The 16,198-nt window shown below is 31.6% G+C and overlaps 1 protein-coding gene across 9 annotated transcripts in view; it reads right to left on the bottom strand.

Annotated features, from left to right (window-relative positions):
* Positions 1-713: 713 nt before the first annotated feature.
* CEP57L1 (centrosomal protein 57 like 1) overlaps positions 714-16,198 on the bottom strand; it is a 45,035-nt gene continuing 29,550 nt past the window's right edge. For 7 of the 9 annotated variants that reach the window (XM_036220722.1, XM_036220704.1, XM_036220716.1 and 4 more), the window contains 10 exons: positions 15,098-15,263; positions 13,450-13,629; positions 12,153-12,274; positions 10,301-10,417; positions 9,179-9,256; positions 8,539-8,625; positions 4,353-4,430; positions 3,998-4,191; positions 2,825-2,969; positions 844-1,266 (listed from right to left, as the gene is read on the bottom strand). In XM_036220722.1, the coding sequence (XP_036076615.1) occupies positions 1,048-1,266; positions 2,825-2,969; positions 3,998-4,191; positions 4,353-4,430; positions 8,539-8,625; positions 9,179-9,256; positions 10,301-10,417; positions 12,153-12,274; positions 13,450-13,629; positions 15,098-15,260 (1,383 nt within the window). In that variant the 5' untranslated portion in view covers positions 15,261-15,263 and the 3' untranslated portion in view covers positions 844-1,047. Of the gene's footprint in view, positions 1,267-2,824; positions 2,970-3,997; positions 4,257-4,352; positions 4,431-8,538; positions 8,626-9,178; positions 9,257-10,300; positions 10,418-12,152; positions 12,275-13,449; positions 13,630-15,097; positions 15,264-16,198 lie in introns of those variants that run through there. The other 2 variants (XM_036220738.1, XR_004950861.1) reach the window with 2 other exon arrangements.

Raw genomic sequence — 16,198 nt, 5'->3', positions numbered from 1 at the left:
GGATTCAGTAAAGATGTACCTTCAACTCTGTCCCTTTAGAATCATCACCTCTTAAACCGCTACCCTATCTTCTGAGTTCTTCCCTTCTATTACGCCTTTTCTGTCAGTCTTTTATTTTTACTTAAGTTGATGATTCCAATTCTTTAGTTGTCCCAAAGGATTTCAGTGAAAAACCAAAAAATTTCAGAAGAGTAATACTAGTTTCCATAGGCTTCTGGAAAGATAGGTCAACAAGTGCAAATTCATTATAAAGCATATACATACAAAGAAATCTCTTATTATAGCACAGATTTAAAAATATAAAAAAATAAGAATGTACCATATTTCCCCAAACTTTAGCTGGATGAGGCAATGACATGTCCAACTTCTTCCTATACTTCCTTATATATATAAAATGCAAAAACTAAGTTATCAAAAGATGTCGTCATAAAACTAGATTTGTAAAAGAAAATAAGAGTAGCAGAGGAAAGCTTCTGTAGTTGTCATCTAAAAATTAGGTGTGTTCTTATTTGTGACTGTCAGAAATGTGGGCTAAAGCCATGCTCACCAAGTTTTTCCCTTTCCCAAAAAACCCTAAAAAACAAAAAAACATTTCACAGCTCTAAAACAAGATAGGGAGAAAGTACTTGGAAGGTTAAGACCTTCAGTACTCTGTTCATTTTATATTGGTTCTTAAGGTTACAAACGTACTAAATGAAAAAGTAAACTGGTACTTCAAATGGTATTCCAAATTTAATTCAATTTTAACTATCATTGATCCAGTATAATTTCTTAGATTTAGTTTAAGATATATGAAAAGTGAACAATGTGCTAAAATATGGTGAGATATGGTTAGGCATTTTAGTCATTAAGAAAAACAAAAAAGCAATCTTTATTATTTGGGACTCTTAGGAAGTCGTCAGGCATTAAAAAATACTACAACTTGACACTTTATAGAGGCTAGAAACATAATTCAAAATTTCATAAAGGTATATTAAATTAAAACCACTTTAGACATTCAAGATCTCATTGACAAAGTTCATTTAAGGTGACAGTTTTGCTGCCGTGTTACTGTTCCCACATGATATCATCTCTTCTCAATTTCATTTGAAGATTATGGACTCGTACTGGATGAAAGTCGCTGTTCTTCTGAAGAGAGTTAGTTAGCAAACAATTTCTGGGGCTATTTTTTATGTTTTTTGATCCTTTAGGTTTGTTATCTTCTCGTTGAACACCTGAAGCTTCACTCATCTTTGGGTTTTGAATTTTTTGCTGTAGTTTATGGATCTAGAGGGAAAAAAAAATCCAACATTTTAGTCAAAAACATTAAAAATATACCCTGCAATAGATGGATTGATGATTTAAAGATTACATGAAATTAAAAAGCTCATTAAATTTTTATTTATTCAATACCTATTATATGCCTAACACTATGCTAGTCTAGTAGAAATATAATGAATAAAACAAATCCTTGCTTTCAAGGAGCTTATTGCTCTTATTAGTGAAAGAAAAGCATATATATGATGACTAGAGTATAATTCAAGTTGGGATAACTTTGAGTAGGACAAAAGCTGTGTATGTGAGAAGGCCAAAGTAGGACAAGATGAATGTGCGCTGGAGAAGCTGAGGTTTACTTAGTCTTATTTCACTGATGCACAGGCCTAATTGGTAGAGTTGATCCAGACACTGGCTAAATACCTGTCCTATTTGTCTAAGGTCATTTTGATTGCAGACATTAAATTTACAATGATAAAACACTTATAATTTATACTGCTATAGCTATTATGGAATATAAATAATATTTTTCAAAATATAACATACAGATTGCCTAAATTTTAAAAATATGACTACTCTTCTATTCCTTTCAGGTTTCTTCTATGCGATTCTAAGTGAACAAGTTATATAATCTTTACCCTAACAGTCATACAAAAATTTTTACTTACTATATTCTTAAAATTCAGAAAAATAAAATATGTTTCAAAACTTTCATTTCCTTCATTCTTTCTTTATTGGCCATAGAATAACAAAGACAATAAAATTCTGCATCCTTTATTACTGCCCTATAAAAGTGGGGGAGGCTTAATTGTGAGGTTAAAATATCTCCAAATTATATGAATGTTAATTACTATATAGGCAGATAGCTCTGCAATGAGACTTGAGGGTTTCTGGAAAGACTCCCTCTGTCTTCTGCTCCAGCAGTATAATGATCCTATTAATCCAACCTATGGAGTCATTGTCTTGGGATAAAATATTATAACAGTTCATGATTCCACTGTTAAAATATTGAAATTGTCATGCCATCCTTAGTTATTAAGAATTCACATGCAAGGATAGCATCCCCTTCACCAACTCATCATAGCTAGCTGAGCACAGGTCCTTAGGTAATGCAACACAGCAAGCTTGTTCCAGAAAAGTGGAAATAGTGGTTTAAGGATTGAGGTATGCTTAAGGAGCCAGGTTTATGTATGGAAATGAATAAGAGACCTGTCAACAGGGGCTTCATTAAGGCGTTAGGGGAGGGAGGGATAAGTGGAGAGAATCCTGAAAGGGTAACTGGGAAGCCTGCAAAGCAAATTCAGCCTATCTCACAATTTTCCCCAAAATATTTCTGAATACATAACCCAACTTTCTCCCTTTTCATTAGATTATCTTGGAGAGTCACATAGGAGGACATATTATTCCAATGGGATAAATGGCTTTATTCTATAATAAGCCCAAGTGACTCCTATCATTTTATCACTAAGTCACACATACAGACCTCACATGTGGAAAGTCATACAGAGATACAACACCGAATCCATGTATATTATCTTTTAATTAAAATCTTTTACTACAGCCTTCTTACACTGTCTTGATGCTTCAATAGCTTGGAAATTTGTTCTTCTTTAATTTTCATTTTCTTTACTAAATGTTCTAGTTCACATTCTAAGTCTTCACAGACTGAATGGCTTTCAGCTTCCTTCATTTGATTCAGTAGTTCTTGGTGCTCTCTATAACAGAAAAGCAAATATCAAGCACCATTACAATTTATGGTATATGCCTTTGCCATACTTAAACAACATTCTATTCAATTACATTTTAGTTAGAGTTAAATATTAATCTTCAAAGATAGTCCTTTTTTATAGTTCAGATTATCTAATTAAACCTATGGTAAATATAAACAGGCTCTTGTGATTAGAGATTAGATACATTTAGAAATATCTTAGACTTAGGGTCATTAAGAACCTAAAAGAAGTCTGAATTCTTGACGGTCAAAGCTAAATGTAGTAAAATATTCAAGTCCTTAGCTAGAAGTATTAAAGGACTCTCTTTAGTTCCAACTTTAGAATTATTAATGTAGGGTCTTTGGAAGAATTGTAGCTATTGAAGTATTTGCCTGAGAAATCCCTAGATTAGGTGATAGTCTGCTGAAAGAAATATTGTTACTAGAACTAGTTATAACTTCTCCAGAGGTCTTAGTTTAACTAGCTGACTAGCCAAATCACATATTTTCCAGAATATTTGCTGAATATATATTTAAACTTGAGGCTTAAAATATGTAGCCCATACATAATTTTATCCACTAGGGATACTTCAAAACTTGTAATGCAGATCAGCCAGAGTCTAAAAAAAGAAATCATATTCCTATTTGTCTAATAAAATCATTCATTTATCTAAATAATTATTTAAAAAAAAAAAAAACCCTTTCTTATAAAAGCTTTTGTGAGTTAAATAATTTAAGATTACCAGACCGTATTTTTAGCATGACAGTAATATTTGTCTATAAGTTCAGATTTTGGGAATACAGAAACTCCTTAGATTGGAAACGCAGTAATTACGCACAGGTGAAAATTTAAATACAGTAGTATCAATAAATACAATGAAAAATCAGTGATGACAAATCTGCAGATCAAAGTTAAGTCCAAATGACTAAGTAAGGCCATTAAGAATTTATAAGTAGCATTGTTCTTAAGACTAAAAAAAAAAAAAGATACCTAAATATTTTGCTACTTCTTCTGATAAAGAATAAAATACTTACATGCTCATTTGGTCCAGTTCATCTTGCATTGCCACCAAAAGTTCAGACAAATTGTCACAAATGGGAATAGATTTTTTTGAGTCAGGAGCTACAGCTTTATGCTGGGAAGCTGCTCTAGTAGGCTTGTAGAGACACCTACACTCAATAACTTCGGCAGGTTTCTGAAGAATGTGTGGCCCATAATGTTGCACCATCTGCAGGAGGTTTTGTATACTTGCATTAACAGAATGACTTGCACTGGCAGACTTTGGGGAAAGAGCTGATAACAATTTCAAATGAATGATGGCATTTAAAGAGAACTTAGAACAAAGCAGGAGTTTTTTTGGAAAAAGTATCTTCATTTTCCCCCTCTTACCTTCTCTGCTGCAATATGTGGTGATTCAAACTTTGAATAAATTTGCTGAGGTGGTTCTCTTTTTAAACATTTAGTTTTCTAAACATTGACAAGGAAAAGTAAATAAAAATATTTTAGAAGACATTTTTGACATGAAGAAGTCTCAAAACTCAAATATAAATAATCTAATTAGAAAATAGGCAAAACTCAGAAATTACACCGAAATTGGCAAACAGACGGCAAACAAACACATGAAGTTATGCAACATCATTAGCCATTAGGAAATGCAAGTTACAATTAAATATTACTATACACCTATCAGAATGGCCAAAATAAAAAATACTGACAACACCAAATGCTGACAAAAATGTAGAGAAACTGGATCATTCATACACTGTTGGTAGGAATACAAAATAATACAGCAACTTTGGAAGCTAAACATACACTTATCACATGACCCAGCAATTGCACTCTTTGATATTTCTCCCAGAAAAATGAATACTTATGTTCACACAAAAAACTGTACACAAATGTTCATAAGAGCTTTATTTGTGGTAGCCAAAAACTAAAAACAACCCAAATCTCCTTCAACAGATGAATGGTTAATCCATAACATGAAATACTACATGAAGATAAAAAGAATGTATTAATACCAAGATGGATCTCAAAGGAACTGGCTGAGTGAAAAATCCAGTCTCAAAAAGTTATATGCTGTATGATTTCATTTATATGACATTCTTGAAATGACATTATAGAGACAGCGAACAGATTAGAAGTTGTCAAGGGTTAAGGAAGGGTATGTATAACTATAAATTGATTGTGTGAAAGAGCTTTATGGTGGTGGAAAAGTTCTGTATGTTGACTGTGGCTATGGTTACGTGAATGGACACGTGATAAAAACTATGTACACACACACACACACACACACACACAAATAAACTGAATATAAAACTGGTGAAATCTGAATAAGTTTTGTGTATTGTACCACTGTCAATTTCCTGGGTTTTTTACTATTTATGCTAGATGTTACCATTGAGGGAAACTGATTAAAGATACATGGGACCTCCCTGTATGTAGTTTTGTTATCTCCTGTGAATCTACAATTATTTAAAAATAAGTAAAAAACAAAACAAACAAACAAAAGACACTTATGGTAAGGACATGGAACAATGGTAAATGCTAGTTTGAACATAAACTGGTCTGATCACTTTGGACATTGTATTGCAAATTAAGGAGGCACCACTCTCATGGCTCAGCATCTAAGAGAAATTCCAGCACGTGTACACCAGGAGGCAGGTGCAGAATGCTCATTATAGTATTGTTATAATAACAAAAAGTGAGAAATAATCCAAAAGATCATTGAAAGAAGAAAGAATAAAGCATTTATAGCAATAAAAAGCAGTGAACCACAAGTATATGCATCAATTGGATGAATCTCATAAACTTAATGTTGAGTGGAAAAGCAAGTTGCTGAAGAACAAACACAGAATAAGTTCATTTATATAAAGTTCAAAGTTATGTAAAACTGTTAACAATACTTTTTTGGAAATACCTATTTGGCAAAGTTATTTTTAAAAAAGCCAGATAATGATAAACATAAACACAAAATCAGAATTGTGGTTACCCCTGCAAAAGGAGGGAGGGAAGATAACAATTTAGGCAAGGGATATGCTGGGCTTTGAGGACACCAAGATGAAAGATTCATTTGATGTAAACCCAGAGAAGGAATTTATCTGCTGAGATGGACTCTCCTGTGGTCAATCGAGGGCCCAAATTTTATAAGTAACAACAGTCTAGCAGCCATTTGTTGATGGGCTTCTCATGTACTTTGTACCCCTGAGAGAACCTCAGCTTCCTCCTCTATGCCATGCTTCTTTATGCCATCTGAATCAACCACTGCAGGGAAACTCTAGTTTCCTTGTCTGTCTTCCAACAAACTGACACCTGCCCTGTCCAATCAAAACTGTACAATTTGGATACCTCATTTACATAATTTAGATATCTTAAGTATTAAAACATTCATTTATTTAAAAGAGAATTAAACAAATAAAAAGGCTTAGAAGTAGATAAATCACAACGGTTTCAAGTCAGTTCTTATTCACTTAGAGTTGCCTGGTGACCTTGGACAATCAATTATTCAAGTTTAGTAACAGGAATTTCAAGCAAAGAAAATTATTTAGTCTGGTCTAAGGCTATTTTAAGCAGTTATTAAAAGCAAAATAATTTTAAGTTAATTCTTCCAGTCATCACACTGAATGAGATCTCTGATTATAATCTAACCTTTTAACGGAATAAGGAAAACCTCATAGGAAAGGTTTCCATCATCGCATTTACGATCTTCAGTCTGATTCTTTACTTCCAAGCTCACCTTCTTATACTGCTGTCAGTTATCATCTAGAAGGATAGCGCTAATCATACTTTTACTCATCTTAAAAGCCTTCAATGTTTCCCAGTTGCTACAGAATAAAAGTTCAAATTCTTAACACGGTACCAAAAGTCAGCCATAATCTCATCTCAAGTTATATTTTCAATTTTAACTCTCACCATGACACCATCTCATCCCCAGTCCTGGACAATCATCTGTGGGTTCATGGAAAAACCAACTATATCCTCAGACCATAATACACCTCTCTTCATCTCTATTTAGTAATACCTATTAATTCTTCAAGGCTGCCTTTAATGTTGCCTCTTGCATGACCTCTAAACATATTCTTTATAGGAAACATACCACTTCATTTACACCTCTAGTAAGTTTTATCACACTCTCTCTAATATTTATGTATTTATCTAATTTATCTGTCTTATTTATCTCTTTACCAGCTGAAAGTACCAATCTATGTAAATCAAGATGTATGAGTTGAATGAACTATGTTCAAGATATGGAGAAAGTGTCAGTGAGATAAGCAAGACTCTCATAGAGGTCTCCTATGATTTGATTCAACCTTCAGCAACATGAGTGCTCCTGACATTCTTTAATGTGAGGCATTATTGCTTGCAGACCTTATGAACCTGGGATTCAAACTAATTACTTTTATAAAATTATTTTGCTGTTACTCTTTTTCTTCTTTTCCAGGAGCTACTTTTTCTTTTCTTCATTTATTTTACCTTACTTCTTACTATACCTTCATTATTTTTACAATGAATAGAAAAGTTAAAAAAAAAAAATTCCACAAACTCATCAAAGGATGCCATGAAACATAAATATAAAAAATAAATGACTATTTTCTCCATTTGCAAATTACTTATAGCGAATTTCTATTTGGGTTTGCAGCTTCTAATCTGATTGTACAAACAAGATAAACAAATATCTAAGGAAGAAAATAAGCCAAAAAATCAACATAAAGTTGCACTTGGAAAATGTTTTTCATTATTACAACTTGCAAATTCTATGAAAGACAAGAGTTATGAAACATACAGACAGACTACTGAACAGTAATTCTTATTTATGCAATAAAAGAGTAGTCAAAGTTAAGTATGATGTTCTTTCTATTATTGTATCCATAGGGTGAGCCTAGAGCAGTGGCCAGAATTCTCAAAAAGCATCCCTGCTCCTGCAGCAAATGGCACACAGAAACACTCAGTGCATGTAGATTGAATAAATAGTAATAATGGTTAATACAACTATAATTTCAGAATCATAAGAATAAAAAAGATTAAAATTTTCTTTTTTACCATTATACATAAATAAGAAGGTTTAATACAATATATCTAAAACATCAACACATCTAAAGAAAACATTGGTCAATTTATAAAGTACTAACTCCCCAATTCCTAGTTTTAGGCAATTACAAAGGGTATGAGCCTAGAAAGAACAAATAATAATAAATTCTCTTGAGAAATGACTTCACAAATCTATAATTTAATACTATAGCCTTCTCCTTTTATTGTGCATGAATTACACAAAACTGCTTCCAGAATTTTGTGTTGTTGGCATCTATTGTGTCCTCTAGTGCTTCTTTTATAAAGTATCACAGAATATACTTCTCTAAGAGTTTAGTACTAGTAAAATGTTTTTTTCTAGAGAAAGTGGAATGCTTAGTGTTATTTCACAAAAGCAGATATACTACCCATATTTGTATTTCCATTTCATAGTAGTATTGCATGTCTTTTATAATAAATCTGTTCAAATTCCGCCTTTGGAAATGAATAGGTACATTAAACAGTGAATAAATAAGTATTAGCAAGTAAAAATAAAGGGTTTGTATACCTTTGAAGATTTCTTCTTTTCCTTAGATCTTTTTGGATTTGATACTGAAGACATTAAAATTCTATTGATTTCAAGTCCAGTTTGAAGCTATAATATTAAACACAAAACTTTATAAAATTGATTTTTAACAAGCTTCTTCAAAAACATAATGAAAGACCAGGTCTCAGTTTATAGGGATAAAAATGCTTTTTAAAAAAGAAAACCTAAAATACTATTTTTATGTGTGTGAAAGTCATTAAATCTATTGGTAATTACAATCATTTTCTGTTTATAAGAGAATGAATTATTTAACATATATACCAAACAGAAAACAATTTATAACCAAGAGTTCTTTCAACTGAGAATATATATATGTATATATGTATGTGTGTGTATATGTATGTATGAGTGTGTGTACACACACACACACACACACACACACACACGTATATTTGACAAAATTCCAAAAGACCAAAAGAACTCTCAGCAATGCATTCAAGTACATGGATGTATTTATTGAGAGTTTCATTGTTACGGAAAAAAGAAACAAAACTAACAAGCTAAGAAACAGAAATTCGAGTCTAGAATATAGGCTTCAGGTAATAGAAAACAAATAGAGTAAAACATGTGGTTCATTGTGGTAGGTGATATGGTGCTCTACCTCAGAAGCTTTGTTTTGAAATAGCTTACGGTGATGTTCTTCTTCCTTAAGTTTTTCCTCTAAATGTTTAATCTTGTCCTGCAATAAAATATAAAAAACTAGGATTATCATACAAAAACTAGAGCTATATATCCCTTTGCTCCTTTTCCAAATAGTCCTTGGGGTCTCGATTCTTAATAGTTTTGCAAATTAAAGTAGAAAGCAAGGAAAAGGAGTAACAAAGAAATGCTAAAATTTTTCTTGGCTTTCTTCTTATGCTCCTTTACCTGCTCTGCTCTTACATGTAAGAACAAAGAGAAAGCAAAGAATGAATATGTGTAGGTGTTATTAATGTCCAGCAATAAAATCATATTGATGAAACTTTGGGAGGTGGGTATTAAAGGTCTAGAAGGTCAAACAATTTTAGTCTTGGGTCTCAATGTTTCGTTTAAAACATAGACAAATCAATAAATGTCTATCATGTGCATATGATAGGGGTACAGTTGTTGGAGGAGAGAAGGGATAAGAAGACTTTAGAAATATGATATGGTCCTTGTTACTTAAGAGCTAATAGTATACACATAGGGAAACAAGAGTAACATACATGAAGCAATAAAATCACAAAGCAATGAATAGGATTTAACCCGGACCATATATACACTTATACTCATAAATATTTAATCTTATGTCCCTGGTGTGGTCCAGTATAGGAGAACAGTACTAAATCAAAGGAAGACTTTTCTGAGTGTTGAACTCAAGGAAAGCTTCATAAAGGAAACAGGATCTCGAAAAATCCTATGGAATGGATAGGATTTGGGTAGAAAAAAAGAGGGGGCATTTCAGGATGGGCTCTAGGATAGGCTTAACTTAAGACAATCTTTTCAACATCCTTTAGGTAAATTATCTGACAAATGAAAATGTTCTGCTATTTCAGCAGAAGCCAAAATTACAATTTCACATCAAAAGGTAAGCTCATTCATGCTGTGACAGAATATATTAACTTTTCATCTCTATAGGCAGGAATTCAAATCTGGATTAATGAAGTTTTATAAATCTAAGATTTACTGTATATTCACATAGAGAGCCAAATACTAAAGATTTATTCCTGGCGTCACCACTTCAAAGAAATAAGTGGAAACTTACCTCAGCAGATTTTTGAGTTGCTGTAAGCTTAAAACATTCTTTTTCTAAGACATCAAGCTTTTCAAGTTTTGCTTGCAGCTTCATATGATCTTGTTCTTTTTCCCTTTGAAGCTGAGCCTGGAAAGGATTAAAAAAAACCAAAAAAACAAAAAAACCTTGAATTTGGCAAGTGATGCCAATGGCTCAAGATTAATACAATTTCTGAGAAATCAAAGCACAATATAAATCTGTCATAAACATGTATGTACAGTACACATACTTCAGGTACTTACCAGCAGAAACTGAGAAAATCAAATATTTTTAAAGAATATAATGTGCAAAAAAAGATGTGCTGTATTAACATCAATGGAAAAAAACCTTCTGTGCATCTTTATATAACATTTCAACTAAGAAAAACATCATCAAGGAAATCTATATTAAATAAAGTGTTGTATATAGGGTGACCAAACCTACTCGTTGACTTAACTTCTAATTATAACGTAGAAAAGCAGCTATCAGAGGAATGAAACATATAGAGAGCATGGAGAAAGGGAAAGTTATGCATAAAGTTATGCATATATATCCATACCTATATCTTGTTTTATAATGGTATTTATTACCACACTAAGGCAAGATGTTAATAACAGAGGCAACTGTGAGGGGGCAGGGGGCATATGAGAACTCTCTGTACTCTCCGCTCAGTGTTCTATAAACTTAAAACTGTTATAAAAAATAAAGTCTATTAAAAAAAAAAAACGAAACAAGCAATGTACATAACAATTCTCATTAGAAACTATGAAAGCCAGAAGACAACTGAGACAACATCTTTAATGTGCTGAAAAAAAAAAAGTTGTCAATTAAAATTCCATATCCAGTGAAAATATCCTTCACCAATGATGGTGGAATGCTTTTCCAAACAAATATATGCTAAGGGAATTGTCAGCATACTTATAAAGGAAGTACTTTGGACTGAAAAAAAATGTTACCACATGGAAAATCTAATCTATATAAATAAAAAGCACCAAAAATGGTAAAAATGTGGGTAAATCCATTTTTTCCCTTTTCTTAATTTTCTTTAAGGAATAATGGACCATTTTGATATTGTGATTCATCAGATATTTAATCCTCCTTAAATTCCTGGCTCACAGCTCCCAAAACCTTCAGAATTTCCAGCGTTGAGAGCAGTAAAGATGTCTGTTGCTATGTTAATAAGGTGACTCTAGGAAAGCATCTAAGGATAGAGGCTGGTCACCAGGAGACCCAACCATGTGATTAGAGGGTTTAAACTTGCAGTCCCACTCCCCCCATCTGACTGTTTTGGAATCAGAAATGCCTGCAGAAGGAAGATGCTTGAAATATCAGGCCAGCTTTTCTGGATTTAACTCTGCACATAGATTCTGAATTGGTGATTTTTTTCATCAACTTGTTAATTCTCCAATGCCTTTGTAAATTTTTCCTTTCTCTTTCACTTTCTCTTTTTCTTTTTAAACATTCTGTTCTCCTCTATGGAAAGGTTGGTCCAAAGACCTAGTCTACATTACTGTAAATAGACATCTCTATATGGCTTTATATCCTACTTAAGATTATAATATGACAATTTCCCCAAGACATTAAATATCCCCTCCTCCGAGGGTAAATTTACCAGCTTTTATTATGTATCTAAGTGTCATATAGTTTACATTTTACTTTTTTTATTGAGGTATAACAAACAATATTATATTAGCTTTGGGTATAGAACATAGTGACTGGACTCTTGTATACACTGTGAAACGATCGCCACAATAAGTCTAGTTACCATCTGTCACCATACTGTCATTAAATATTCTTCGAAAACATTAAATTATATTATATTCCTTATAGAAAATTCATTCACCTGTTGTTCTAGGATAATATTCTTCTCTCGCTCTACATTGAGAACCATTCTCTTTGTATATTCTAGTTGCTTCTCTAGGAGAGTACAGCGAGACTGGGCTGAGCTTAATTGTATACTTATATCTATGAAAAAGAAAAAGGAATAATTAGTCAATTAGTTGCTTATCTAATTGATAAGAGATTTGGTTATTACAAGAAGGTATTATATGAATTCAATCAAAAGCTAAAAGTTCAAGGCTTCTTTAGTTCTAAGTACTGACTCTCCTGGAGTTATAAACATTTTTGTGAATAACTCATTAATTCTATCCAACTGATTCGACATTATCCCCCTCTCCCACCAAAAAAGAAAAAAAATATCAACAGGGCATACATCTGAAAGGGTTGAAAGGGGAAAATGCCAGGTGATTTGTAGGATGATAATCCTGGCTGTTCTTGAGAAATGACACTATCTGGAAAAAAGAAAACCTAAAGTCTCTTCCCTATCTCTGCATTTCTTTTCTTTCAAGAAACTCAGGTATAAGGATTCTGCTATTCCCATTTCCTCTGCTCTTGACTACTGACAGCACAGTGAATTCCATAAAATGTAAACAACCCCTTTTTAATACTTTAATTTTTTACTTTCCTCATATCTTTCTTCCACTTTATCTAATTACCTCAGAAAAATGTTCCCCATTTCTTCATTCTATTTATAAGTGAAGCACAAACTTAAACTTTATGATGATGAGTGTAGTGTTACAAAGAAAAAGAAAGCCATACGTTTTTAAGTGAAATTATATAAAGAACTTACGTTTTAAATCTCTAAAACTTCTGTCTAGATTCCCTTTTCATAATTTCCAGAGCCTCCACTGACTTGTCCATTTCCTCTAATTAACCTCTCAAGTTAAACAGAATTTTTAATTCCCTTTTGTTTTTATATTATTTAATTACTAGTGTTGCTTTATATTTCAAATTTTTAAAACTAGTGTTAACTGAAACTATGAAGTATTTCAATTATATGTAGGTTAAACTGAATTTTGTTGGTATTCTGAAAATATTCTAATTTCCAAATACAACTTGTCTAAACACTTGTTGTTCTTTTAATCGAACAGATTTATGAACCAGGATAACATATGACAGAAATAAGTTCAAAATTATATGCATCTCTTGCAAATATAAATGTCTGAGAACAAGAACTCAAGGTTTGAATGTATATATAAGAACAAACATATTCGAGTAAATCTGCTTAGACTTAGGATTATTATTTTCAAATTGTAAACTTTAGTAATTCCTTGTTTCTATGAACCATTGAATTTTCTCACCTTTTTTCTGCTTTATCAGTTCTTGGTGTACCAGATTTCTCTCATTTGTTTCAGTCTCCAAGGCCTTTTTATATTGTGCTGCTTCTCTGGAAAGAATGTTCAGGTTATCTTCAGCTTGTGTTCTCTCTAACTCTAAACGATGAATCTTTTCCTGAAGAGTTTTTAAGGCTAAAATAAGAGCTGTTGGAAAAAAAATTGCTTGATATTATAAATGAAAAATTCTGAACACTCGCAATCATATAAAAGTGAGTAGTATATTTTTGTTAGTGAGCCAGAAAAATGTAGGTATTATTCTTCATAAAAATGAAAAATAATGACTAAAACTCTAAAGAGGGAGAAATTTTCTCTAAAGCAGCTTGTAAAAACAATATATTTATGATTGTGCTTAATGGTTTTTCTAGGTTTGGTAAAGTTAATGATCATAATTTAATCTAACAAAATAAATATTTTTCAGATTAAAAGACAAAATAATCTATAGCCTGGGAGGCATGCAAGTCTGAGTATGAATAAAGAAAATTAAAATATAGTATCCACTAATTAACATGGATATTTAAGTTTAAAGTTAAAAGTTTTTCTCATTTATTGATGTGTTTCAGTTTTAATGAAACTGCAAACATATACTGTTCCTTTGCCCAAGATACAGTGTTAATAATCAGGACAAATGAGGTAGAACATAGTTTCTTCCACTGGAAAAAATATTATAACCTAGTGGGTTATCTGATGTCAAGCTTGAAAGATTATTAATACATGAACTACTATGATTTTTATTCAGCTATGTTAATATCGTCACAATTCAGATAAGCTCAGAGTTATAAAATTTTCAAATATCATCGTACACTTTCTACTCAGTTATAATTTCGAACTATGAATGAAATATAAATAAATGTTATAGGTTAACTTTCATATAGTTTATATATCAATTAGATATTTGCTAGAGATTGTTTTTTAAAAATTAGATAAAGAAATTATATTTATTGCTTTTTATAAGGTACCTGTAGCTGGCTTGCTAATTTGAATTATTTCTTGTGGTTTGCTTCGCAAGACTAGTCTCTTTATTATGACAACTATTATTATAGAATATTAAAAAACAAAGCGATAATCAGCACCTTAGAAAGTAATTTGTATGGCATAAGGTATGCCTAGAGTCATAAATATTTTCCTAATTCAGTTTTAATATCTACGTAAGTTTACATTTTTAGTTACAATACTTGTATTTTGTGGTTATTTCAAGGTACTGGTTTCTTAAGGAATTTTCAAGGGTAATTCTGGATACATGCAATTTCTGAATTTAATTGTTGAATAAGACACAATTCTACTTAATTCACTAGCATTCTAATCATCTAGTTTAGAAAGATTTCACATCAGACCTTTTATTCTTCAAAGAACTTTTCTGTTTTCTAATGATGTTTTTATAATAAACCTGGGATATATGTCATCTTACAGCTGAAGAAGCCAAAATAAAAAATCTTAAATAACTTGCCTAAGTTTATAGAAACTTTTAACAATAGAATCAAAATAAGTTGTTTTATTATGACTAGTTAAATACACAATTTTATTATTTGTTTACATAAAAATGTAAAGTTTTATGAACTTACCACATACTATGAACCATTCCCCTAATTAAAGTAAGATTTTCTATTAACATTACCTTGGCTATTTGGACTATGAAGCATTTTAGGAGAGGTTACATCAAAGTTCACAGAGTGGTGATTCTCAGAGGACTCATCATTCTTGGTGAATGATGGAACAAAGACACTTTCTGGAGGTTTAAGATAGCTTCCAACTATACTATGCATTAATTCAGAATCCATTATCTGTAGAGAATAAAGGAATGATATAGTACGGCATCATTCTTTCTTATTTGAATGACAAAAACAGACAAATATGCAAGTGAAACTTTAACATAAATACAAAATCACATACTGTGAAGTTGTATCTTTATGCACTAAATTATCACAAATTCAACTATAATAAGCTCAGCAATAAAAGAAAGCAAAATGACTATTTACTGTATAAACAGTATGGACAATTCTGCATGATTTGCAATGAACATGTGCGCTGGAGTAAGCATTACATGGGTGGTGTGAATTTTCTGGCTTCTTAGTTGATCCTAAATTCATATACATCTCATCGTCTGAGCATCTCTCTATACATAGGGTGACTCCAGGGTTCAAAGAGAAAGTATATATTCTAAAAGATAACATAGCTGCTAAGACAAACCACCCATATAATCCAATTCTCTAAGACTGATCATTGAACTCCATTGTACTAGCTTCCTAAAGGATTTTCAAAGGTAATTTTGGATATATCAATTTCTGAATCAGATGTAATTCCATTTAATGCACTAGTATTCTAATCATCTAGTTAGAAGGGTTCCAAATCTGAAAGAATCTAAAATAGCCTTATTCTGTCATTCTAGGCTTTTGTTTGTCTCTTTGTATATAAGAGACAAAGACCTTTTACTTATTTTAGTAGGTAATTTTTAATCTAGTTTCTTAAATTATTCCTTTCTGTAATTTAAGTATCTTAGAAATGCATTCTACTTAACAGAATCTAGTCAATATTAAATTAATTCATAGCTACATTGAAAAAAAAAGTTATAATAGTTCACCAGTATGATTTTAAGAAAAAAAGTTTGTTTTAAAATGTAAATTTAAATAACATATTTAAATTTATACAATTAGCCTATTTTAATTTTGGGAACTGCAAATTTTCAGTGATTTCACTACCTTCTCAATTCACAAGGCAA

Source organism: Rousettus aegyptiacus, unplaced genomic scaffold (genome assembly GCF_014176215.1).
Source record: "Rousettus aegyptiacus isolate mRouAeg1 unplaced genomic scaffold, mRouAeg1.p scaffold_m13_p_1, whole genome shotgun sequence".
In the NCBI taxonomy this organism is placed as follows: domain Eukaryota; kingdom Metazoa; phylum Chordata; class Mammalia; order Chiroptera; family Pteropodidae; genus Rousettus; species Rousettus aegyptiacus.
This window is presented reverse-complemented; position numbering and strand designations above follow the sequence as displayed.